This window comes from Pteronotus mesoamericanus, unplaced genomic scaffold (assembly GCF_021234165.1).
Source record: "Pteronotus mesoamericanus isolate MK-2021 breed Mesoamerican mustached bat unplaced genomic scaffold, CSHL_Meso_final contig_44, whole genome shotgun sequence".
NCBI lineage: Eukaryota > Metazoa > Chordata > Mammalia > Chiroptera > Mormoopidae > Pteronotus > Pteronotus mesoamericanus.
In genome coordinates this window covers 760,066-786,929 of record NW_026555166.1, presented here as the reverse complement: position 1 = coordinate 786,929, position 26,864 = coordinate 760,066, and the positions used below count along the sequence as shown (strand labels likewise).

The 26,864-nt window shown below is 39.4% G+C and overlaps 1 protein-coding gene across 2 annotated transcripts in view; it reads right to left on the bottom strand.

Annotated features, from left to right (window-relative positions):
* The window catches only part of CTNNA2 (catenin alpha 2), a 1,090,206-nt gene that overhangs the window by 687,165 nt on the left and 376,177 nt on the right, over positions 1-26,864 (bottom strand). For both annotated transcript variants that reach the window (XM_054577629.1, XM_054577628.1), the window contains exon 7: positions 24,349-24,552. In XM_054577629.1, coding sequence (XP_054433604.1) covers positions 24,349-24,552 — 204 coding nt within the window. The remainder of the gene's footprint in view (positions 1-24,348; positions 24,553-26,864) is intronic.

Below are 26,864 nucleotides of genomic sequence, written 5' to 3'. Positions count from 1 at the left end.
CCCTCTTCTGGGTTGCCGACTGCTTATTTCTCATTGTGCCCTTACGAAGTAAAGAACAGAGAGAGGAAACAGAGTCTCTTATAAAGGCACTATACCCATAAATGACGGTAACTCTCATGACCTCATCTAATCCTAACTACTTCTGAAAGTCCCCACCTCCTAATACTATCACTTTGCGGTGGAGGGGAAGGTTTCAGCATATGAATTTTAGGAGGACGCAAACATTCAGTCCATAATGGTTTTGCAGATTTGCAGGGTTAAAGATAATATAAGATTTGGAAATAGGCATAGTACTATTGTTGTCAGTGTTTTCCTGCTGTTGGTATTCTTATTATAAATCTTGCAATCAGGCCAAGTTTATTTCATGTTTTTAAAGCAAATCTACTCAAAGTCAGAGAAAATAGAATTTCTTTAAAAATATTTTTTGATAATAGGAATTATTAAAATAGGTCAAAATGTTTTTAAGATTTTGGATATAGATTTATATAATCGTCAAGTTAGACTTTAGAGTTTATGTCACTCTGCTTTTTCACTTTACAGATTAAACAAAATATTTGTCAAAATTTATAGTAAAACAAAAAACTTATTGCAAACCTGAACTTAAAACACAAACTTCCCTTTTATTCATTGTGGCATTTCTATCACTTCAGGTGACTTTTACATTTTTATTTTATATTTGTTACTGATCTTTAAATATGTCACATACAATGTCACCTTGAGATGGATTCAAGCTGCCATAATTACAAAATATTAAAGCTATAAAACCACAGAAAATGTTAAAACATAGACAAAGAAAAAAACATTTTAAACATACTTAAAAGTCAATTGGGATGGGGGTTGGGGCATTATTTAAAGAATAGGCATTCCATAATCCAAAAGACCTGTGTTTAAATTTCAGCCTCATAGTTTAGGCTAGTGGCTTAAATGCTTTGACATTCAATTTTCTCTTTTAGAAAACGAAGGTAGAACTCCTAGCCTAACAGTGTTCTTAGGAAGGTTGAATGTAATAATGTGCAACATTCTCTCCATATAGTATATAATAAATGTTAGTTCCCTCATCCCACCCTTTTATGTCAAGCCTTTAAATCTATGATGTATCAGGTAATGTATACCCAATTTACACTAAGATTGTTCAATAAACACTAATGTGATGATGATGGTGTTGATAATCATGCTAAGAGAAAGCAAAAGCCCTATAAAGCAAGAAAAGATCATTTTAATTAGTAGATACCCACAAACAAAAATCTCCAATTAGAGCTAACCTAATGTGTACATATGAAATCTTCTTTGGTAGCAGAGACTAACCTGAAATGACATATATACATAAAAATAGCAAATTAATTACCCATGAAACACACATTTCATTTCCCAGCTCTTGGGGATTTGTGTACACTGTTATAGTAGACACATTCAAAGCCCCTTTGGGCATCAACAAAGGGTCCTCATGTCCATAGCATGAAATAGGAGGTGAGGTGCTAAAAATGATAGGATGAAGATAGGGTAACTTATCAAGTTTGTAACACAATACGAGGTATGCACAGAAAACATCCAGCCATTTTTAACATAACAGGAACATCTTGTGCGACATCGATATAACCTGACAGCCAAGGAGAGTGGACTGGAATGTGCATGTGTGAACAATGATGACTTCACTGTACTAGTCAGTGGGGGTGGTAGACACTGTGGAGTGAGCAGGTGTACTCTGTGGCCATGGCATTCAAAATGATTAAGTGAGTACAGCAATGATTCTGCATCAAAGTTTGCAATAAGCTTGAACATTCCTTTGCAGAAACTATTCGGATGATTCAGAATGCTGCAGCTATGAGCAACTGGTGATTGGCAGCTTCCTCATGACAACGTGTCTGCTCATGTGTCACATCTCACACAGAGATTTTTAATGAAACGACAAATCATGCAGGTGACTCAGCCCCCTACAGCCCAGATTTGGCACCCTGCGACTTCTGGCTTTTCACAAAACTAAAATCACCTTTGAAAGGGAAGAGACTTCAGACTGTCGATGAGATTCAGGAAAATATGATGGGGCTGCTAATGGAGGTTAAGAGAACTGTGTAAGGTCCCAAGATGCCTATTTTGAAGGGGACTAAGGCATCATTGTCTTATGTATGATGTTTCTTGTATCTTGTATCATCTTCAATGAATGTCTCTATTTTTCCTTTGTTTGTCCTCTTTTTTAATTTAGTCTTCATTGTATTTTCCCCATTACCATTTAGTCCCCTCATACTCCCATCCCCAAGCAATCACCACATTGTTGTCCATATGCATGAGTCCCTTTTCCTTTTTACTCAATCCCTCCACTCCCTTGCCTCCCTACCCCCAGCTGTCATCTGCTCTCCATCAAAGAGTCTGTCTCAATTTTGCCTGGATACTTTCTGGACAGACCTTACATATCTAATGAAAATTTGAGGATGTACTTTCTCAATCCATTTTTTAAAAATGGGCCTAGTTCAAACTTTCAACATAGTCTTGAGTATTCTTAAATCAGCAACTACATGAAACTCAAGGACCTCACTTTCCTTATACTCAATATTGAGCCTTAATTTAATAGTTTAAGTTGTGTGGTCCACAAGCAGAGTATGCTTCAGTAAGTGGCTCATTTGTACCAACAATTGAAGCTGGAATATTTTAAAAACAAAAATCAAAACTAAAGGTTCAATTTAACTGCTCTAGAATTAAGAAAACTTGAAAAAGGAAAGAAAAATTTCACACGTAAATATTCCAGCATCAGAGGCTGTGAGGCATCCTTGATTAGAAGACAAAATCTTATATATTTTGAACTATGGTTTCATATATCCTCAATACCAAGTTCACCCAGTGGTTCCTTCTTCTATCACAGCTAGCTTAGTAAAACTGTAATAAGTCAATACTTTTCCAAAGCAAGGGAGGCTGCAGAAGCTGGAGTGGAGAGGAAGACCATGTCCAGACAGCCTTTGCTACGCATGCTTTTCAGTCTCAGTGTGCAGTAGTGAGGTTTCTTCTCCTGGACCCGAAGTGGATGGGGCTTATCACCACAGGGGCCCCCTGGATCTGAGGACCTCAGGATCCTTAGCTCTGCAGGCTAACCCCTGAAAGAATCAGATGTGTGAGGGAGGTTCAATGGGCAATTCGAGGCAACATGCATGTTAAATTTCTAGGGACAACTGCTCTTTTCTAAAAGATTAGCACTGAGGAGTTTTGGCACCATGTGGTAGGGTAAGGAGAGAGGGACTCTGAGGGAAGGCATCTGCCTAAGATCCTCAAGCCATATTTGGATTAGGAACCTTGTAAAGCATTAAGCTGATTGGCTTACCTATATTGCCTTTAAGTATATCTGTTTATCTTTGTGTGGGTGTCTTGTATACCTCCCTCTCCTCTTTTTATATTATCACCTGAAGGAAGTACTACCCATAACCCAAAGAATGGTAAGAAGTACTTTTTAAGTTTCAATTATTGTAGACTGATTAACTTTTGTAAACTTCAAAGAAATTATGGAAATGTACAAATTCTACAAACATTTCTAAATGATGATTGTGTTATGCTTGTTGTAATAACTAGTTTATGGGCTAGTACTGGTCCTCAGATCACACTTTAAGGAGCAATGATACAAACCAATTAATAAACATATTCTTCCTAATTAAATTTTATATTTTCAGTATCCATAAGGTATAAATGTAGTAAAAAAGACAAAATGAATTTAAATTATATAAAACTACAAATATTTAGAGAGCATTTTAACTACTATTAGACCTAGGCACATTGTCTAAGTTTGCATTGTACAAGATATTTAAGTTACCCAATCTATTGGGTATGAAATATGAATTTTTTTAAAAAAATTATGTGATCAAAATCATCAGAAATAAAAAAATCATATAATTTTTGCAGTTCACATATCAAATCACATAAATGCTGAATAACAAGGCAAATCCCAAGTCTAACTGCTCTGTCAGAAAGCAGGAACTAGGATTTGCTTTATCCAGTTAAGTGATGTTTTGTTGCTGTGGGATTCTTAACAAGTCAGGGATGTTGTTCCAGAGATCTAATTCTACATTCAGTAGAAACAACTTCTCATATTTTAAAAGCACATATTAGTTAATTTTTAAGAACCCTATGAGACTTGACATTTATAGATAAATGAACCCACATGAGGAGGGTCTTTCAATCTCAGAAAATCGAGCTGTCAGTTTAGCCTTTGGAGAAAAGTTGCCCAGGATCATTATCACTAATTAACAGTCCATTGGCCTTTGGCCTTCCGGAAGTCTGCAGCGGTGGCCAAACTCACAGTGCACAGCAGAAATCTGAAATGGATGTCTAGGCATTAGGGTTTCACAATAATGAAGTCCCTGTTTGACAACAGCTCCACGTTCCACAAGATGCACCAGTACCTAGCAGTCTTCACTGTCTCCAGGTAAAAAGGCAAATCTAGGAAAAAAAGATTGCACCAGCAAAGGCCAAGAGTCTTTCCTGGATGTTAGCTGCATCCATATTCTTTCTTCCAGAAAGGGAGCATTATTTTCACCTTGGCTAAATCTTACCCAGGTTCCTTCTACCTAAGTCCCTACACACAGCCAGATGCTAGATAAGCTGCAAAATTGTTCTGTCAAGGATTGAGGAATCAGAAATGTGGAGCTGAATATCATTTTCATTCTGATCATTTCAGAGTTCAAAGTGTCCTCTCATTTTTCAGACTAGCCTCATGTATGAGAAATTACACAAGGGGCGTTCAAGGGACAGACAGTTTGCCTTGATGATGGTGGGACCAACCTAAATCCCACAGATGCATTTCTAAAAAAATTACAGAAGGGCTGACTCCAGGGTTGGAAGAAACCTGCAAATTCAACCTCATGTTTGAATCTCCTGTTACTCTGCTAAGCGGTCCCATGGTCCAGTGCAGGGCATTATCTACCAAAACAATGGCTCGTGGCACTTTCAGATGAAGCACAGATGACAAGCTCTTGCTATTCTAAAGCTTTGCTCTTGTACTGAGCCTAAATATTTCTTTGTTGTCTTACATACATTTGTGGACTCATAAAATAAGTCTTTTTCTTTTGCATAATTGTTCTTCAACTATTTGAACACACCTATTCTCTTCCTACTGTCTTTCATAATCAAAACATCTCCCATTCCTGGAATCTCACTGCTTTGAGCCTCTACCACCTGATAACTTTTTGAAGATTACTGCCATAAATCTTCCTCTGGAATCAATTTACTAGCCATTTTTGAGTTCACTGATTCAATCAGTTTCTAATCCACCAAATTGCCCACAGAACTCCCTAGAAAGACATTAACAATGTTTCAAAGGCTTTGCTGGCACCTCAATACCCATTGCATCTCCCTGGGAAAGGAAGAAAAGAGGTTACCCTTAAACGGCCTCTATTTAGTAAATCCATGTAGGGTTGTAGTAATTGTGGATTTTTCATTTATCAGCTCATAAGTCAGACTTTTCAGAAGGGGTTCTACAATTTGCCTGTAATTATTATGAAAGAAAGAACAAGGTCAAGAACATAATAACAATTGTCATGTTTTTGTATTGGCACTGGTTAGACTGTATTACCTGACAATGTTATCAGGGGGAAAAAAGTCCATTTCCCAGGGAGATCTCACACTGAGAGGGGTCAACACTAACAAATAAGTCCTTGTGTACACAAAACTGCTTCATAGGAGCCATCCCTATTACCTACGTTAAATGTCATTGGCCTCAGGCTGACTGGACATTAGGTAGATACGTTGGTTTTCCTATGGTGGGTAACAATCTATTCCTTGGATAATAATGTATCAAATTTCATCTGGATCAGATTCATTTTAAGGAACATAACACTTCATTCCCATCATGGCATGAATAACCACAATGCCCAAACTGTAGCTACGAAATCAGAGATTATGAATAAAGGAGTGTATTTCTTGACATTACAAGGTACAATTTCCTGCAAGTTACACGTTCTGTTCAACTATGTATTTCTCATAGTCTCCAGCTGAGATATTTGTTCATAATACATAGCAAATAAATATGTGAACACTGTTGACTAATAGAAATAGCACCTTGTTTAAATCAACAAACTTCATGTAGTAAAAACCATAGCTTTCACAGAGCAGAGATGACCTAAAAGAAAATTCCGGGTAGCCGATCACCCTCAGATCCTTGAGTTTCTGAAAAGCTGTGTCCGAGGTCGTTGTGAAAGCCCGCACTCCCACTCCTTCTCGCACACAGGCTTTTCGATGTGCAATCAAGGTGTATCTGAGAAAGTTAAATGGTCCGTTCAGATTTAATATACCCAGGACAAACAGAAGTATATCCTTTTAGGTCAATTTATTTTACAAAGAAATAATGTTTTTCATTTTTAAAAGAACATCTTGAAAGTCACACCCCACACCCTGTTACGCCCCATGCACTGTGTGGAGAATGAGCCCTGGGAGGCAGACAGTTGGTAGTTTGCCAGGCCTGCTCTCACTAGGCCACTCACTGGCCAAGAGACCTAGCCTGCTCAGGGGCCCTGGGTTTGTGAGGTGTGAAACCTGAACTCAGGACTCCGTGGGCTACAGCAGCCTTCACACCATGAACTTTCTGTAAAACAAAAACACTAATGGTCTACTGCGTGAATATGATAAGAAGACACAAATGTACACAGTAACTTTATATGATCAAAACCAGTATGTGGCAGACTTTTAAACACTGTTAAATACTTTTTTGGGAGAGGTGATAATATTGTCAGTGAATTTGATCACCCCAGCTTAGAGACATGTTAGGTTAATGAATAATTAAGTATGTTTCATGAGAACATAAAAGCATTATTTTTCTCCCTCATCATCTCCTCAAAAAAAAAAAAAAAAAAAAGAAAAAGAAAAACAGAAAACAGTCATCCAGTTACTTCTAATCTTTTTCCTTGACTCTGTCTTTCTTCTTGTCATTCCCACTCACTGCTAACTGGTTCAGACTCTATCCTGTTCTAAGAGCCCACTAACATGTGTTCATGTCCAGTCTCCAGTGTGCTCTCTCAGAAGCTACTCTGCACTGACAGCAAGGAAGCTGCTCCCAAACCCTGCAAAGGTTACCCGATATCACTCCCATGTGCAAATTAGACCAAACCAAAGCAGAGAAAGAAACATTCAATAAACAACTGCCTATCAAAATAAAACATGCGCTGATTTATTTATTGTTAATATATTTTTTATCTTCACCTGAGGACACGCTTATTGATTTTCGAGACAGGGGAAGGGAGGAAGAAAGAGAAGGAGACTTCTCATTTCTCATATACGCCTGGGACAGAACCCACAACCCAGGCACATGCCCTGACTGAGAATCAAACCAGTGATTTTTCGGTTTATGGGACAATGCTCCAACCAGCTAAGCCACACCAGTCAGGCAAAGCATGCATTTCTTAATCTCAGCCTTCCTTTGCAAAATGTGTTCTGTGTATTTTAAGTCTTTTTACCTAATGAAGCTAGCCTCCCATGCTGAGAAGGTACCATAAACCTTTGTATGATGGATTTTACTTTATAGAATTCCCCACACCTAACGTAGCCTCTCCATCTGTGATCTGTCTTATTCCTACACACCCTCCAAACAGGTCAAGTGCTACCCCTGCCGTGGATAATTCAGTATCTGGACCCAGTGGTCTCTCTCTAAAACTGATTCATATGTACCTTTTTCTCTTTTTCTCTTTTTATTATTATTTAGAAGAAACTTAACAGTCTTAAAACACTAAAGAGTCTAGAATAAGTCACTCGTTCTGCTGTATATCATTCTGTACTAGTATATCCTAGAGTGACTCCTCAAATAAAACAGACATTCAGTAAATTCTTAATAATGTTTTTCAGTTTCAGATGCTCAATTCTAAATTTAGTTTTAAAGGGATAAAATTTCCCTCACTCTGCCAGTGTGTAGCCCTATAACAAATATTTTCTGTTACTGTAATAACTTAAATAAATTTAAAACATTATCTCCAAGGTTATTAATTATCATTTCCTTTCTGTGTTAAAGAAAATACACAGATTGATTTACCCAGCAAGTGAGTAAACATTAGTTCTGCTAAACTGAATTGGTATAATTCAATTTATCATTACAATGTAAGAAAAGGCCTCCAATTCATCTGCAGCTCTCAGGGAAGAAAATGATACACTATAAAGAAAACAAATAAAATGTTTTTATGGAAATGTTTTAGAACATTCTAACTTATCTCTGCTGAATATATTATGTTTATATTACTCTAAAAACTAAAAATCATTATAATTTCTAAAAAAAGTGATGAGTGCTAAGTGTTTCGGTACCTGCCCTTATAATCAGCATGCCATTCTTTCCCTAAAGGGCATGGCATAGGGTCTGTGCCTAGTGACGAGGGAAACTCTGTGCAGTGGCACATCAGATCAGACTGGGGCGGAGAAGCTCATGACGGGGGCAGATGGGCAGCCAAGCCCTCCTCGCCTGCTTGGGTGGACTTCGTACCGCTAGCGTACACTGACAGATGGCATGTGATGACGACCTCAGAACCTGTAGTCATCTGGGCACTTCGGTACAGGTCTATCTATCTGCAAAGACCTGAGGTTCTCTAATTTATCCCAATCTCAGATCCGTGCGTATAATCACAGCTTGATCATATACCTAAATAAATGATGCCACAATTAGTTTACCTGTCAACTGTCTGGTTACTTCAGACAAAAAAGTCTTTGGGGTATAAATAAAATACATTCTTTTTCAAAGTCTGCATTACCCCAGGATTTTTTTTTTCCAAGTAAAATTTTAAAAAGAAAACCGCATATGTAATTAAATTAGTATCAGAACTGCTGACACTAATGTAGGTATGGAGCTTAGGTATGGGGTCGGGGGGGTGGGAGGGAACTAACAGTCATTCCTACCTTGTGCAGACCCACCACTGGGGACCGCAGGTATCTCACTGAGGCGTCTAGGTATCCAGGAGGTATAGTCTCAAAACGAATAGAACAACTGAGGAGCTTTTGTTTTTTCTTAACATACAGACATGTATCAAATTACATGTAAATGTAGTTTGGCAATTTTGCTACTACTATGAGTCAGACACTAAGAAGATGATAGCAGCAAGTAGACTTAAAAACAATTAGTTTCTGAAGAATTCTTTATTGCCATGGGAGAAATGCTCTGCTTCTATAATTACCCTGCAAAAACCACAAAGACAGGTAGGCACAACCACACTTTCCTCAAAGTCTAAATTGGAATCAATATCTATGAGAGGGGATCCTCAAAATGGAATTTATTTATAACAAATTGTGTATTTATTCTTACAGGTTTAAACGTCAGTCACCTTCGAAGTACTTTCCATTTGATGCAATATCTATCGAGACAGTTTTTTCGCTGCTCAAAAACAGTTTTTGAACTCATCGATTTTGATGCCTTTTAATGCTTCTGCCGATTTTTGTTTCACCTCTTCCACATCGGCAAGACGTTTTCCTTTGAGGACTTTTTTTCTTTCAAGGAAACAAAAAAAGGCACTCGGGGTGAGATTGGGTGAAAAGGGATGATGGGGCACAGGTGTCATGCTGTTTTGGATTAAAAACTGCTGAACACTCAGCAGGGTGTTGGCAGTTGTGCTCATAAATTATCCGTCACAAAAGGGGCAAATACATAGAAAGAGTCTTCACACAAAAAAAATCACTGAAGCCAAACACAGCCTCTCACAACAATGCCAGTTGGTACACTGATGTAGATGGGTTCCTAGAACACTCATGTAGCAGGGGGAAGCCTGTACTATACAAGAGGCCCACCATCTAGAACATAATTCCATTTTTTGGTGTCCCCAACGCTGTATAATGCTGTGGTTAGGAATAATATGGCACTGAAATACAACAGAGAATCTATATCAAATGAGTTGTCCCATATAAGCTTTATATCACCACATAATGTCTCACCTCTACTTTATCTAAAACTCTGTCACTTGAAAACATATTTGATCATCTTAGCTCCATCCATCTCCTTGGCCAAGTTAGGGAGTTAGGGTATATAACAACATGGACACTGGATATACATATGGAAGGAACCTGTAATCTTCCTTAAAATAAAAAGTGTGGCTGAAGACAGCAGATTTAGCGCACACTCTTATCACTTCTCTTTTCTGAAACCCCAATAAAATGACCATAATGCAATTTTCTGGTAAAGGCATCAATTCTTAAGGACAAAGACAATGGGAGACAGGAGCTGCAGTCAGGCGTGGCGACTCTTTTAGCAAGTCTGAGAAGGCTGACTTCTAAGCCAGCAACCAGGGAAACTCAGAACAACCCAACTCACATTGCAAAACCTTAAAAGATGGAGGAATCTGAGGCATCAGCTCCTTCGGAAGGAAAAGAAGAAAGGTCAGGTTAAAAATGAGATGCGTACTTGAAACTCCATTTAAAAGGCAGTTAGACCCCCCAGATGCTGTCTCCTGATCAAAGATACCTAAAGGCTTACTTTCAGAAAAGGGTAAAAGGCAGGTGTGTGGACAGGCACAGGCACGGAGAGTCAAGAGCAGAGTCACTGCTCCGAGAGCGGGGGCAGTTATGGGAGAGCTGACACACTGCGCTGGCTGATCGGGTTGTACCTCTGCTGCTGTTTCCTGTAAGGCTGACAGCCTCTACCCTCGAGGCTGAAGCCAGGAGGGTCTGCACTGTGGGGAAAATGCGTTTCAGTTGTCCGCTCCATTAATGCCCTACTCCCATAATTAAGGGTCTGTTTTGCCCCTCCCTGGGACAAATTCTGGTGGCTGTCCCACAAGGTTGCCGTTGTCTCCTTTCCATTAGGGTTTTTTAAAGGGTTCTACTAGGATCTGTAAATGCTTGAAAAAGGAAGATTTCTCCAGAGTACCATCTAGCTTACCGTTTGAGAGATCAAAAGGAATATTAGGGAAGAGGTGTAGAACTTTAAGTGGAGAAAAAAAAGAACACCAAAAAAATCCAATAATATGTCTAAGTACATTAAAATATAAAACATAAAATAATGAAAAAAAAAATCAAAGAAACTGGAAGACCAGAATTCCAGTTTCAGTTCCAGCTATGTTACCTTGAAAACATCCTTAAGCATTTGTTATTTTGCAGATATCTTGCTGTTTATTTTCATCTAAAAGGCCTTAAATCAGAAAACACAGGCTAAAAGAAAATGACTGGTGATCCTTTGAGATCCCTAAAAAAACCCTAAAAACAAAAAGAAAAGATAAAGTAGAAGTAAGGAGGGGATGTGGTTTTACAGATTTTACAAATGGTGAAAGAAAAACTAATAGATGAGGGAAAGGAACAAACAGAAGAGATAAGAAGCATAAAATTAGGCCAGTGGTGAAAAAAAGATACAATATCTATGATAAGATGAAGTTCAGAGAATTTCTTTTTATTTGTAAATGCCTCATGGATGCAGGGGAAAAAAACAAAAACACTACTTTCCCAAAGGATTTGTGTCTCTATTTTGCAGGGATCAAAAGTGTGAAATTAGCCACCAGACTGCAGAACATGTAACTGATGCCTCCTAACCCCCAAGTGTACAGTCTGAATAATAAAAAGGCCAATGCTGTCTTCTTCTTCTTCCCTTCACTGAGACAAAATTCACATAGCACGCCAGGCAATGTTGTATTACTGAGGCATTTGAGGGAGAAAAGAGGGAGAAAATGCAAATAAATCCCTGTAAGGTTTCTACAGGTTCCATGGCAGGGGGTGGGAGGGTCATTTGGGAGGTAAAGATAAATGATAATATATAATACTTTGAAAATGTTACTGAGAAAAATAAAAGGAAAATTATGGCACCTGTCTCTGAATCTAATGATGTTGGCCCAGTGCTGGCCTAGTCCACGGCTTGTACAGAACTGGAGGCATGAGAATCCCTAGGGAAACTTGCTAACATATAGACACTCAAACTCAGTCCCTGGAGATTGTGTTATTTGAGAACTGGTCGGGACCTAGAATGCGTGTTTTTCAAAATCACCTATGTGGTTCTCATGCACAGGTAGATTTAAGAATACCAAGGAAAGTCAGTCAAAATGTTGCTTCCTTTGGAAAACAGTACCCTAGAATAGTTCACACAGGCACGCACGCACGCACACACGTGCGCCCCACCCCCGTCCCTGCCCAGAACAAAAGCTCAATTCAGGGTGTAAAGTGGCTAAGGCAAAGCTCTGGGTTGATGCTATATATCTGTCAGCTGCAGCCAAACCTGCAGAATTAGTAGAAACTGAAGTCAGCAATTAAACTGTTAAGAAAGAGGCTTTTAAATAGTCTGTGAGACTCAATATTCTAATTCTGCCACTTACTGAGAACAGTCCTCCCAAGGATGATAAACTGTCTCTTTACAAATGGGGGAGCAGACATGTAGGAAGAGCATGTAGGAATAGGTGTGTTTAAGGGAGGTGAGTTTTGAAGAAGAGCAGCTGCCCTCCAATTAATAGCTCACAGGTGAGATGCTGGTTCAGCTTTGCTTGTTTATTTCTAAGGAGTTCAAAGAAGAGATTAGCCACCCAGTTTCACAAGTCTTCTCTGAAAGGCTGAATGTCCAGGGAAAATAATATATGGCTCAGTAAGACTCCCCCAGAGATATTTCACTTGATGCTTTTTTACACACGTATATAGCCCCATTCACAAAAAGAAAACCATTTTAAACCCATGCTGTATTGAATTAACAACTCTGGATTGGATTCACTGCTTTTTTACATCAGGTGTTCCCTAACCTGCCTGGCTCAGGGAAATCACTCAGGGTTCTTGGTGAAAACTTCAGAGAGTATCAGCCCCTCCCTCTGGAGACAGTGACTATTTTTCTCCTGTTAATTTATCTCTTAGATACAAACTCATTTATGCCTTTTCAGGGATGATGAGTTAAGTAATTTCCAGAGTTCTCAGTTCAGCCTGTGGAAACCTGCAGTACTGAAAAGGGCCAGCAACTCCCAGCCCCTCACATACATCCCCTGAAAGCCATGCCCATACAGGTCAGCCTGCAGGAAACGCCTAAAAGGGAAGAATTCAGAGTGAGCTGGTAGATGGAGCTCTTTCAACTGAAAAGCAAGCAAGTGACATGTTTCATATCATTTTTGCCTCTACTAATAGTTATTAAGATCATTTTAGGCATTTCTAGAAAGAATTGATGTGTCTCTGCCAGGGCTTTAAAATGTAACTTTAACTGTAGGGAAAGGTCTGGGTGCTTCAATGTGAGCCATGGAGAAGCCAAGTGTAGTTAACCTTAGCTAATTTATATAAAGTTTTATCTAGAGGATAGAACAAAAAAAGTAAATCATGTTGTTTCAAAACATGGGACTCAATAAACTGAAATCAAATGGGTTCTATTGCTGCTGCTGTTACTTCTCCTGTTCCTTTTCCTCCTCTTCTTCTTCCTTCTCCTATTATTGTTATCATCATGATCATCATTATTAAAGGATGAGAAGGAATCCATTTATTCATTCCAAAAATATTTATTTACTGTTCCAGGCCAGATACTCCAGATCCTGGGGATTGCGAACAAGATAAGATCCATCTCATGGGAGTTTAAATTTCACTGAAGTAGCAGACACAACAACACAAACGAAGAGATAACAATTTTGGAGGCTGGCAGGTGCTAGAACCTAAATTACTATACCGAGATGATTAAGAGCAATATAGTAGAGCTGAAACGTAAGAGAAAAAGCCATCCATGCAAAGTCTGAGAAAGAACATTTCTGTCAGGTGGATGGTAAGGGCAAAGTTGCAAAGCAACAAAGAAATCGGGGTGTTTGAAGCATAGGGAGGCATGGCCACCAGTGAAACACTTAGTTCTGAGTCTAACAATTTTCTAAATGAAATAGAAGTAACTTCTCAGGATGGACTGAAGGCAGTATCCAGCCAGCTAGCACAAAAAGGTCTTTGAGGTTGATTATCTTGGAACAAGACAGTCAGGAACAAGAAATCCAGAGTTCTGGGCTGCCTACCCTCTTTGGAAACACAAAGGGAAAGTTTATCCAGGCGCAGGAGTTTGGTGGTGGAGTACAGCCTCCTGCTCTCCTGACAGTTCTGTGAGGTCTTCCTTGACACACCAGAAAGGCTCTTCAAAGAAGATCAATTGATGGATTGTGCTGTCCAGCCTGTCTTAACTGGTATGGCCGAATCTGATGACTCGGCAGTCAAGTCTGTCAACAATCCCTGCTCATTGACTCAGTCAAGGACAGCCCCCAACTGTCTCCTAGCATTACTTGCTCTTCCTTATCATATTGATTGACCTTGGAGGTTTCAAAAACAACTTTCAAGGACTCAGTGAAGGTGCATGTTTGATAAGGAGAAAAGCTAGTTAGAATTTTAAGTATGGAACTCAATTTTGCTGTTCAGGAATATGTTTGCTTTCATCTCCTGTTTCATTTAATAAATTATTTTATTTCCATCACAAAGAAGAGTTCCTTATAAAATCCCCTTGTGTATATCCAACCAAGTGAGTGATATCCAACCTAGAGGTGGTTATGAAAAATAATCAGCTCCTGCTCAAGAGGTTCCTGGCAACAGCATGCTGGGCACTCTCAGTTAACTTCTCTCTGCCCTATTTATCCCAGGCTCGTGGTAACCAGTACCTCCAGTCTCATCCCTTTGGATTAGGACATATTTCTCCACCATGCAATGCCCGGTCCTGATTTCCAAGATTGCCTGATCAATTCTGACAGTCCCTTGTTTCTTCATCACATATCCAATGCCCTCTCCAACTTCTTTAAATACAATTTATAATCTGTATCTAATAAGTGCCAGCCTTCAGCCATTGTAGGTCTAATCTTGTTGCTTTTGCTGGCATATCTTTATGGTGGCTTGTTTCATTTTGTTTTTAGATATTCTGAAACATCAACTTCTGGTCCTTGCAACCTTATCTATAGCAATTCTTTGAGGCCTGGGTTTCAAGTGTGTCCCTCCAGAGAGGATTGGTATTTGCTTCTGCCAGGTACCTGGCAATCCACCACACATAGTGCCTTTAAATAAAATTCTGAATAAACTTTATGATACCCTAGAATATAAATTCTGACCCAAAAAGTGGGTAACTGTGAGACTATGGTGAGCAATTTTGGAAGGCAAGGGAAGGCTTGCTGTTGTTTTTCTGCTCTTTAAAGGCCAGGCAGCACGCAATACCATTGTTTCTCTCTGCAGCAAAGTTTTATGCTCTTAGATAATGCCCTAATAGTGTCACCATCTGAGAATCCAGGCTTTATACTGGGGCCCCTAAATCTAACTGGCTATCCAGGTGGGCCAAAGACTTTGCCCTATGTTCTTTACACACTGTCCCATTTAAAACCCAAGACTAGGACAGGAGGAATCTGCAGATCTGTCTTGAGTTTATTACTTTTTTTCTGGTTATTTCTTGCCTCTGAGTAACTTCTTTACATTCCTGTGAGTTCATCCATGCATTGAAAATAATTTTTAAAAAAACTTTTACCTGGCACACAAGTGGCAGAACAAAGAAAGGGAGGAAAATGGAAAAAAGGGGACAAAGAGAGAGAGGGAGAGAGGTCCTGATTGCTCGATACTGATTTTCATTCATTGAAAAGTCAACAGCGAGCTCCTGGAGTTGCGACCTTCATTGCTCAGACATAACACATTACAGACTCAAGACCAGGAGCCTCATTTTGATGCCAAGCCTAGTTTTCCCCAAAATTTTCCTGCTCAAAAGATTGCCAGCCAGTAGGTTTCACTTTTGCTGACCGGGTATTTCCCAACACTAGATAATAAGTTTATTGCTGGATCTCAGCCAACTTTTAGGAGATCCTAATAGAAGTAAATGTCCTAAGGAGGTCCTTCATCCTGCCCCAGTGTTGGTCAGGCTTCTAACGTCCATGCCCTGGGTGACCACTATGAAACCATCTAAGCAAATCTAAGACCCAGGCCTCACAGAATCCTGTCTGTGAGCTAGAGAAGGCCATATCAGTACAATGTGCCAGTAATTTGCCCCATGCTTACACTCTTGGAATTTCAGTCCATCTCCCTGGTCCATAGGAACAGGAGGTATCATCATGTTTAATGGAGAATCTGGCCCTTGTCTCTCAGAAGCCTAAGGGACCAAGGAAAGGAAAGCATCTCATCTACTAACTCAGACAAGCTGCGCTGCCTCCAACTTCTAACCCCTGAAAGGCCTGGTCCTCCTATTGTTTACTCTTCTGGTTTCCAAGGAGTGCAGTTTCAGTCGTTTTTCTCCAAGATCTATAAAAGTCAGCTCATTTATAAGAGATTTCATTTGTTTGTTTCCTGTCCTTGCAATAGTGGTGTCTATGGTAGTCCTCTAGGTGGGGCCACACAGCAGTCTCTGACTGCTCAGGGGTCAGCAGAAGTATCAGCCCCGGTCCAGACACACACAACAGCACTTTTGTCTATTTTGTCTATTCTCTTTGTGTCCAAAAAGACCAATTTTACAGAAGAAGGCTTATATTTGAGGTGAATAGAATGGAACAGAGAAATGAGTATTGAGAAGAACAAGGAAACAAAAATGACTTTTCTGTTTACACTAAGCTTCCTGACTGCCACTGTTTCATTTAATACCCAAATACTTCCATAAGGTGAATTCAGTTACTTCATTTTACAGTTCCGAAAGGGGAGGCTCAGTCAGTCTATTTACCTTGCTTAAGATCATGTTATTTCAAGTGATAAAACTGGGATTTGAACCTCGGTATAGCTGGCTACAGAACATAGGCTTATCACTCTGCTCAGCTATCCATAGAGGGGAAACGGGAAGGTTCCAAATAGGAAGGACCTTCCGTGGCCAAACCAACAGTATGTAAGATTGCAATGAGAATTGGCCTTGATGATCCAAGGGAAACAAATCTAGTTAGACCTGTATGTCCTGGAATCCTGTATGTCATTTAAGTGTATGTCACAAACTGGTAATAATAGCAAATATGTGTACGGGATGATGTACTTTTCAAAGGGCCTAAGTCCCGCACCAGGATAACTGTACTATCTTTGGTTCTTGAGGACCAAGCAGAGCTGCCATGTCCCCATGGGGACTGGATGTTACCTACACCGGTGCTCTATAGCTCCAGTGCATGCTGCGTGCAGGTCACCCTAATGGCAGCCAACCACCTGCCAGTCTGGACCTCCTCCTGCAACCCTGCACAGCCCTCTGGTGCTCTGTGGGATGCTTGATCCTGGCACAATCTTTCTCACACTCTCACCCACATTACTCCCCCCAGGGGATATATCCCGCCAGCTGGGTTGGACATTTTCCCACTGCCTGAGCCTGAGTCAGTGCCACCCAGCATGAACCTCTATAACATTCCCATGGCTTTCAGAAATTTCATTAGAGCAAACTCAGTGGAATGCCATTAAAAAAGAAATGTAATAATAATATAAGAAGAATAAAGACAAGAAAAAAATAAACTTTTGCATTGCTCTGTTAGCCCTGGGGTGCCTCTGGGAGTCACACTGAGGCGTCCATGTGTCGGCAAGTGGATTGCAAATGCCATCATTCAAGGATGCAAATCTCATGCAGAACCAACCCTCCTGGGAACTTTCTCTCCCAACCCTGCTACTTAGGGAGAGTAGATTCAAAAGGACAGTCTTAGACCTCAGAGGAAGGGTTAGTAACTTAGCTGTACTTCTTCAATGCCTGAGTAAGAAATACCAACTAAAAAAGAATTTTAAAAATTACCTCTTCATGGAGCAAAGGCCTTATATAAGAAGCATAATTGCACAGATGGATCTGAAGCTAAAAATTAATAGAGATAAGGGCACTGAACATATTTGAAGGGTGACAGTAGAAAGAGTGATAAGGAAGGCAAGTAAAATTTTCTCATCACAGGCACCAAATTTGGGATGTTAGGAATCTTCCCCTTCAAGGAAGGCACCGGTCCTATTAAAACAACTCTTAATCCCCCCTTAAAGTGAAGGGCCTTTCCAGGCAGGTCTGGGCAACATTAACTCCTACATGGCCCACAAGCATTTTTAAACATTACCTTGTATTCTGTTTTAAACTAAAAGTTTTAATAGAGAAGCTTATCAGCCAAACTAATGTTTGTGAATCTCACTCCCTCTTTTACATAATAACAGAAAGTAGAAAAATGAGAAGGCCTAGATGATATTGGAAACAAATTTTACATTTAACCAATAATGAGCCTTATTTTTAAGTGATAACAACTATTCTGTCTTTCTCCTACCTTCCTGTCTGGGAGAAATTGGCAGTATAATAATGTTTATGACAAGGTTATCTTTCTGATGGCACTCCTTTCATAAGCTTTATGTTCTTTTCTGGGACCCTCAATCAAACCTACATATTGAATTTGTGCATTACTTGTTCTGGACCCCTCTTGGTAGTATCACATATAGCCAGCCTAGAGAAATTCTGGTAAGTAAAAATCAAATTTATACAGAAAATCAATAAACTACAGGAAAATACACATAAGATCATTTTAAATAGAACCTGAGGCATTAAAAATTTGTTTATGTATAAAAGTTTCATTGCACAAAATTTCCAGAAATCCCCTTTTTAAAGCATATGAAGTGTAAAGCTGTGTCCTCAGTCGCGCTTAGGTCTGTGTTGGTTTTCTAGAATACCGGAATGCAAGGTCTTCCCTACATAATGTTTCCAACACTCTTCTGTAAAAATACTCTCAAAACAAATTGCTTCTAAATGAATTTGTACATATTTATATAATAGAATGCTATGTAGCCAGTAAACACAGGTTGGAGAATGTTTATTAATGTGGTAACATATTCACAATATATCAAGGAAAGAAAACAGATTACAAAACACCATTACAGTTACTTCATTTTTTAAAAATCTCAAAGCATAATATACCTGGGTGTGGTTGTATTAAATGTGTCAGTCATGTAAGTTTAAAAATATTAGAAACACATACAAAATCACTAATCCCCTTTAGGGGATAGGATTATAAATAATTTTTTATTTTTTCTTCCTAATCCTTTCAACAAACATAAATTTCTTTTGACCATTAAAAATAAATACATAAACAGTATAGAAGCTCACTATTTCAGAGCTCCCTCAGCCCCGGATATCACTTCACACCCAAGTTATTCATAGAGGGCTGTTTGCTGGAGTCTTGGTGTTTTGTGAGTCCCAGAATTAGGCTGGAAATGGCCTTTCAAGACCTCATTTCAGACCTCAACCCCTCACAAATAAGATCCATCAGGAACTCCCTTTATGTTAATTTCCTCTCTATGGCAGAGGCTATGACAATGACCCTTCAGGCACTTGTAATATGTGGATATGGTCCTACATCACTTTGTTTCCACCTGCTTTTAACCCACTCTTTACAATAGGGGTTTACAAATTGGCCCCAGAGAGTCACTGAGGTGCTTCAAGCGGTTTGGAAAGAGTTGGATTTAAATTATGTTGTAAAAATATATCATTTTATTATTTATAAAAATACAATTAAAGAATAGCCTACCTCGTTTTTATATAGCGGAGACCAGCAAGTCATTACTTAACACCGCTTGACTCTCTGATGTCACTGTGCAAATAGGTAAACTTTAATTGTATGATTACTTAAGAAAAGAGTAGCTCTGCATTAGTCTTTAAAAATAATCCTGAGATATGCACAGTGTCTATGCAGAGAAAACTGAACTGGGCTGCGCTGCACCGCAGCACACAAGGCCCAGGCATACATGCTCACCGCGTCTTCTTCCTGAGGCCGAACAGTGAATTGTGCACCAAGAAGGAACAGTTGGATGCATCTCCCTACTGATCTACAGGTAGTTTTAGTATGTATAAGTAATATATTTTTCCAGCCTTTTATAAGAACATGAACCATACTTGGATATTTTTGGTGACACAACTTTGAAACAAATATTTTTCCTGCTAAACTCACTGGTCAAATGCAACATGTCTAGCAGAGTATCCAGGCATTGAAAAGTGTGCTGTTTACAAATTGTTCCTACATCTGAGTAAATCAGAATTTTCTGTGCAACCAAAAGCCAACGAAGGTATCAACTAAAGGTGCCACATTGGTGTGACTGAGGTCACTGAAAGTGTCATCCACACTGAGTGGTGTCCATTGTAGGTTCACACAACAGACACAGTTCTCTCACTGGCTACTTTTTAAGCAAATTGTGTTTCAAATAAAGTGGAAATTTGAGAACTTTACTTTTGTTGCTACCTCTGGCCTATGCCACCATCCTCTCATAAATTACTCCAGTGTCTCCTCACCTGTCCTCTTGCTTTTTTACCCTTGTACTCCTACGCCCTGTCTTTAACTCCTAAGTCATGGTATTTTCTTCCCAACACTCTCCAATGCCCTTCCATTCCATTAAAGTAAAAGTCAAATTCTATATGATGATGCACAAGGCATGGTCTGACACCTTGTTACCTGGCAGATCCCAGCTGCTACTCCTTTCCATTCACTGGCTACAGCCACATGAGCCTCCCCATGAGGATTCTTCAAGTAGCCACACACTCTTCTCACATTACAACATCTCACCTTGTGGCTCCTTCATCTCCAGAAGGTCTTCGACTGGATGTCATCATCTCCATGAACCCTTTCCAGGCCATCCATCCTACTTACAGGTGTACCCACTCTCCTCGTCTCCAGGTTTTATATTTCCCCACTTCACGTATCACCTTCTGAGACTAACTCTTGCTCAAATTATTTATTTATTGTCTGTCTCCCTCAACTAAAGTGTAAGCCCCAGAAGAGCAGATAATTTTGTCTATTTTGTGCCTTCGGTATTTTCAGGAGCCTAGAACAATGCCTGGCACAAAATAGCCAGGCACACAATACAGATTTTTTGAATGACTACAATATTCTAAATCCGAATTCATCACAAAGTTATCAATAAAGTAATATGTTAAATTGTTTGCTACCATGGGGTCATTTTTAAGAATTTTTGCCAGATGAAGAAAGAGTTTTGCCGTCACAAGAAAAAAAGCTGTATAAAGTGACAAGTTCCAGAGAAAAGTTTATGTTTTCATTACAGTGTGGGAGTGTGCACAGTGCTCGGCACAACACCGCGGCAGCCACACTGGCGGCATGATGCCAAAGGCCCAATTTCATTTTGAAAAGGAGTCTCTGCCCATTAGTCTCCATCTGTGTACAATAATGATGTTCTAGTTAAAGAGGGGTTATATTTAGGACTTTTGCCACTTTGAGCTACTTTATAAACTTTAGAAAACAAATCGAGGCTCCCCCAAGGCTTTCCTGACACGATCCCAACCATCTTTTCCAGCACGGCCGCATTCCAGCCACCATTTTTATCATGTGCTCTCTTCACCCAGCCCTTTTATTTCATACCACAGTTTCTTTCAAGTGCACAGTTTTTGTTACGCCTTCAAGTCACCTATACACATTCCTTCATTTGAATATACTGTTGTGGGAATATCTAACAGACAACACATCCTGATGAGCTCAGAGTAATCTGTGTGGCTACAGCCTGGCTCATGCCCCACGCGCACTTCCTTCTCCTAATCATTTAGTACACAGCTCTTCTCCCCGCCTCTCACTCACTCCATTCCACATCTCTTGGCATGCATATAATTTTAGAACAGCTTCACCTACTAGTGAGCATTGTAAACTGAATCTTCATCAGGGGCTGATTAGGAGACTTTTAGAATCCAGAAGTATCAGTTATGTCAATTTTTAATTTTTTCTTGTCAATCTAATAGCTTCTTTATCCTAATGACAGTGCCTAGAACGTCAAGAGGAAAGTCTAAGGGGGAACAATTTGACAGTACCTTTATTCTCAGAGCTTTTTGAAAAAAATCTTATAACAGCCTAGGCACAGCTAATTTATTGGTGCTGCTAAGTACAAGATACTTTTCAGTCAGGACAGCAAAGTGTATATGTTTTCATATTAGTATACACTGTATTAAAATACATATATATTGATATGGGAATAGAAATGAGTGCACTGAATAGGATTATAGGAGTTGTCTAGCTGCATCCAATTCTACTTTAAAGTCACCAAAGAAGTGTAAAGTCCAAGTAGATTTTATGCAGTTTATATTTTGGGGTGGCCAAAAGTTCATTTCTTTTTTCCAATAAGATGGCTCTAGTAGAAATTAGTTGTTTTTAACATCATTTAAAACAATTTTATTAGATTGTATTGTGACAACTGTACTATCAGCATGCATTTAAAAAAACTTATCAAAAAATTGGTGAATTGTTGTGTAGCCATTTTAATGTTGAAGATGGAATAAGCCATGTTTTCAGTAATTATGCTTTATTATTTCAAGAAAGGTAAAAATGCAACTGAAACACACAAAAAAAGATTTGTGCAGTGTACAGAGAAGGAGCTGTGACTGATTGAACATGTGGCTCATGAAGTTTTGTGCTGGAGATTTCTCGCTGGACAACATTCCACAGTTGGGTAGATCAGTTGAAATTGATAGCAATCAAATCAAGACTTTAATTGAGAACAATCAACGTTATACCATGTCCAAAATAGCCAACATACTCAAAATATCTAAATCAATAAAGTTATTGGCAAAAATGAAAAATGTGTCTTTTCTTTTACAGAAAAAACTAAACATACTTTTTGGCCAACCCAATAGAAGTCAGTAAGAGGTGTTTTATTTTTGCCTTTTGATCCTGATGTTTTAGTGTGAACGGAATTAGCACATTTTGAAAGTTAAGCAGTAAACCAACCTATGTATTATCTGTAACCATATCAAAATAGAAACCAAGTTTTCAGTAAAAATATAAAACATTCCTGAATCACAAAAAAAAAAAACAAGTACTTGGAGTCAATAAAATACAAAAATCCATCAGCTCTGCTGATCTAAATGAATTCACACTAAAAAGAAAAAAATTCTACTTTACAGGATTCTATATACCAAACTGAAAATTACACGCCACATCTTGATCAACTCTTCTTTAATCACATCCTGTTATTTCTATTCACTGGAACATCCTTTTTTTCCTAATTTATTTATTTTGAGATCTTAACCATCAGCGCAATCTCTTCAGTTTCTACTTCCTTCTCTGGCAATGCTGCTTCTTTGATAGAAATTACAAGCATGTGTTAATATAAAACCAAATCCCACATACAAGTAATTAGTCTGTTGCTGTTCTGTTAAAAGCAACAGCAAACAAAATATTAGATTTTATAAGCTTTTTTTGTTGTTGTTGTTAAATCTCCTATTCCAAAGATTCACACAGGGTGGGAGACACTAACAACACTTTTAGCTTTCTCCTGCATAACACTGTGGACCAAAGCCACAGAAAGTACTGGCCATCCAGTGCCTCACAGAGAAGTTCCCATAAGCAGCGGGCACCACCTGAGGCATCCACTTGATTCTTTGTGCCCTGAAAATGAGCAAGTCTTCCAAAATCAAAGAATCTGAAGGTGCATGAAAAGAAAACAGATTTAGTTTTACGGTGTGTAGGATATTCTACATCTTTTTGTTTTCTAGCTCAAAATTCTCTGTGGAGTCTGGCGGGACAGCACCGTTCCTATTAACGCTGACTGCTCGCTTAACCTGTGGGCTGCATGTCAGCTAGGGACTGAATTGCTAAGAAGAGTTTGGCTCTTGGGAGGAACATGGACTGGCTTCTTTATCTCAGAATTGTCTCAGAGTGTTCTAGCAGGATCTGGACTGGCCTTCAAAAGCTGCGAGCAGATACATTGTCCCTGTTCCCTACCTGACCACTGCACAGGGGAGGCCTTCAACATGTAACCCCAAGACCTCACTTCAAATAAATTTTCCCAGTTTCTGTTAAATTCTCTCACACCTGGGAGTCCAGCACAGAAGGAACTCGAGGCCTTTCATGGTTCCAAGTTCTGAGCATCAACAACATCCCCTTGGCTGAATAAATGTAGCAAATCAATACAAACAGGATTTGGTATCTTTTAAAGCAAAGAAAATGGATTTTATCTCCTTTTTTATAGTTTTCAGTCTACAAGAACTGACACATTTTATAATTACAGGAGAGGACAGCTATTATCTGTGCTGCAATACAAGTAGATACCACTGCTGCCCGTCCGAAAACTTGGAGCCTCCCTCTCATAAGAATTTCTAATTGCACAATGAATCAATAACCTTCCTACAAGTTTTACTGCACTTAGAACATTTCCACCTTATCCAACCCTGCAAAAACATTTAAAAGCTATTACACTTATTAATGCCTCTTAGGATTGCAGATTAGCATCTGTAGCTATCCTTGGCTTTGAAAGTGCTCTTCGTAAAAGAGGACATGAGTGTATCCTCAGTTATTTCCATCAACCAACTCCTTTTACCAACTGAAATCTTACCTCAATCAAAAGGCCAGACACTAAAGGGACCAAGAAATCCAACAGGTAAAAAGCCAAAGTTTTCCTAAAAAGAGTTTCCTCTCCACTAATCACTTCCATGCCAAAATGAACCCCGAGACGATATCAGACTCTCCCAAAGCCATTCTCTGGTTTCACCTGCCTATCCCACGTTCAGCCAAGAGTCCCCATGTCGCGCACCAGAGTCCACCGCGACGTGAGCACGGATGGCCCGGGACTTACGTTGTTCATGTACTCGCTGAGCAGGTCCTGCAGCGCCTGCCGCACAGCATTGCATTCGGCCACGATCCTCTCGCGCCGGTCGTCACGCGTGCACGAGGAGTCAGCCATGAGCGCGGCCCCACTGATGATGCTCTCCAGCCGCTCCTCCAGGGATGGCCGGAACCTGGCCTCGCTGAACGTCATGGGGTCCAGGATAATCTTATTCTGAAAGTAGAACAATTAGAAAAAAATCAGCAGAGACGAGACAACTGCTTTCGCACCCTGTTTCCTACACCAGAAATATTTGAGGGCAGGACAAGCCTCTTTGTGGAGAAGAAACCATTCACTTGGATAAATCTCAATGTGGCCTTGACAAAGTATCATCTTTCTGAAAGACAGTGTGCCCTAAATCTAATCCTCAGAGAGAAAACAGAGCATCTTGTTTGGACAATGTGTTCTTGGCAAAGGCAATCTCAACTAAAGAGTTTTCAAGTGAGATGGTAACAGTGGCTTGGTGTTTAAAAAAATGTGTAGTCTTCAAGGAATGTCCATCTCATGCAGCTCTTGGGGGATATGGCCAGATTTTAGAGCCCCAGAGCAAGAACATGATATGTAATTAACAAGTTAGGATGCATTGGTGCTGACAACTATACACATCAGCCTCATGACAGGCAGAGCACCCCGCAAAAGGGTGCCTTTGAAACTTAGGAAAATAGTATCCAATAGGTATATTCAGCACATGGCACTTTCCACTAGGAGCTAATATCTTTTGTGTGAAAACAAGTGTTCTACAAAAGGAACTGTACGTGTATATGTCTGTTTGTCAAAATTAACTGTATGCTGAAGAAGCCTAGACAAAAGGAAAAATAGAGATGTTTCCTTAAAGGAAGGCATCATGGAGGATTTAAGACTTTTGCCCCTGATGAGCCTGGAAATGTGTAGGCAGAGATGTCCAGAAGTGGACAGAAATATGTACCCAGAATTCAGATGTATTAACCTGTATGAGGATCTGGAAATTGCCCAGCAGACTTGGACATGAGGTTAAAGATGGCATACTAGTAAATGAAATATAACAAGAACAGCAGGCCAGAGAAGACCCAATTAATACCAAATTCCAAGGGTATGCAGAAGGGAAAGAACCAAATAAGCAGAAAACAGAGAGAGATGGGGCACAGCTTGAATATTATACCCAGTAAATCAAGGAGAGAGTGATGAAGTATGTGATAACTAATAACATGAAATAGAGAGTTAAAGTTGATTTTATCCAATGGATGGTTGGATAAACCATCCCACTGGGAACCCTTTTCTGCTCAAAACAAGGAAAAAGGTTAACCAAAGTGTAATGCCTAATGCAAGAAAGAGTATGCTTGTTGTCACTGGATGTGCACACTTAGGTCCAAAGACCAGAGTGAGCAGTGGTGATGGGAAAAACAATCTTCCAACTCTACCATCCTATGGTGGGATTGCCACTCCGTTACTGTTTGCTTTGAGGTTCATTATTCCTTAAATATTTTTCAAATTTATTTATATATACATAACATAGATTTCAAGTTTATACATATCTCATATGTATACGCACACACCTCCACATATATCTCATACATGCATGAAAAAATTACCTTACCTACAAATATACGAGAAAAGAAAATGAAAGTTTGTAGTTATACCTCTGCTTAATACCTTTTACGTTCTTACTAGTGTGCTTGGTGCTAAAAAGAAAGTGGAAAGAATAAAAAACACTTGTGTGATTTTTTTTCTAATAGAATATAAAATAACTGCTTATTAATCACAAAACAGGTCTAGGCTAGGCACTCTGGGAAGGTTTGTCTTAACGCTCAAACACATCCTAAGGTGTTTACAGGTAGTAGTACTTGAAGCATCTGATTCCTTAATTCATGGTAAAATGTGAATCTCCATAACAGAGAGATCTTTTTGGCACAAAAACTATGACCTCTTGAGGAATGAGTTCCAGCTGGTGACAATTTAGAAAAGGGAACCCCACTACACACAGACCAGGTCTGCGGTCCACTGTAATTTTGGATTTCCTAGGAAATTACTTATTAGTCAAAGATCCCTCTTGAGTTTAGAGGGAAAATGCATGACACCATGCAAATGGGAGAGAACCTGTTTTGTGGCAGGTTTTGGCATGAAGACCTCTTTCACATCTGCATTCTCTTGGATCTTTCAAAGAGGATAATTTTTACTTAACTCAGACTAGTGTTACTCATGCCCTGTGCCTTGTGCATTAGTAACCTTTCAAATAGTCTCAAAAACCATGTGAAGTCATCAGCACAACAGGTGCCTTCACATGGTATATCACTACAGCTGAGATTCCCAAAGGAAAGCTGAGGGGAACATAGGGGTTCTCTTTACACCTGCTCTCTGTACTAGAGCTGCATCTGCAATGACCCTTCCCAGCAGGATTCATTTTAATTCTCTGTCTCTTTCTCACTCCCTTTTTCTTAATTTCTACTGCCTTTCAGTTAATGCATTTATGATAGTTTTTACCATGCAACATGCATAAGTACTGATAATCT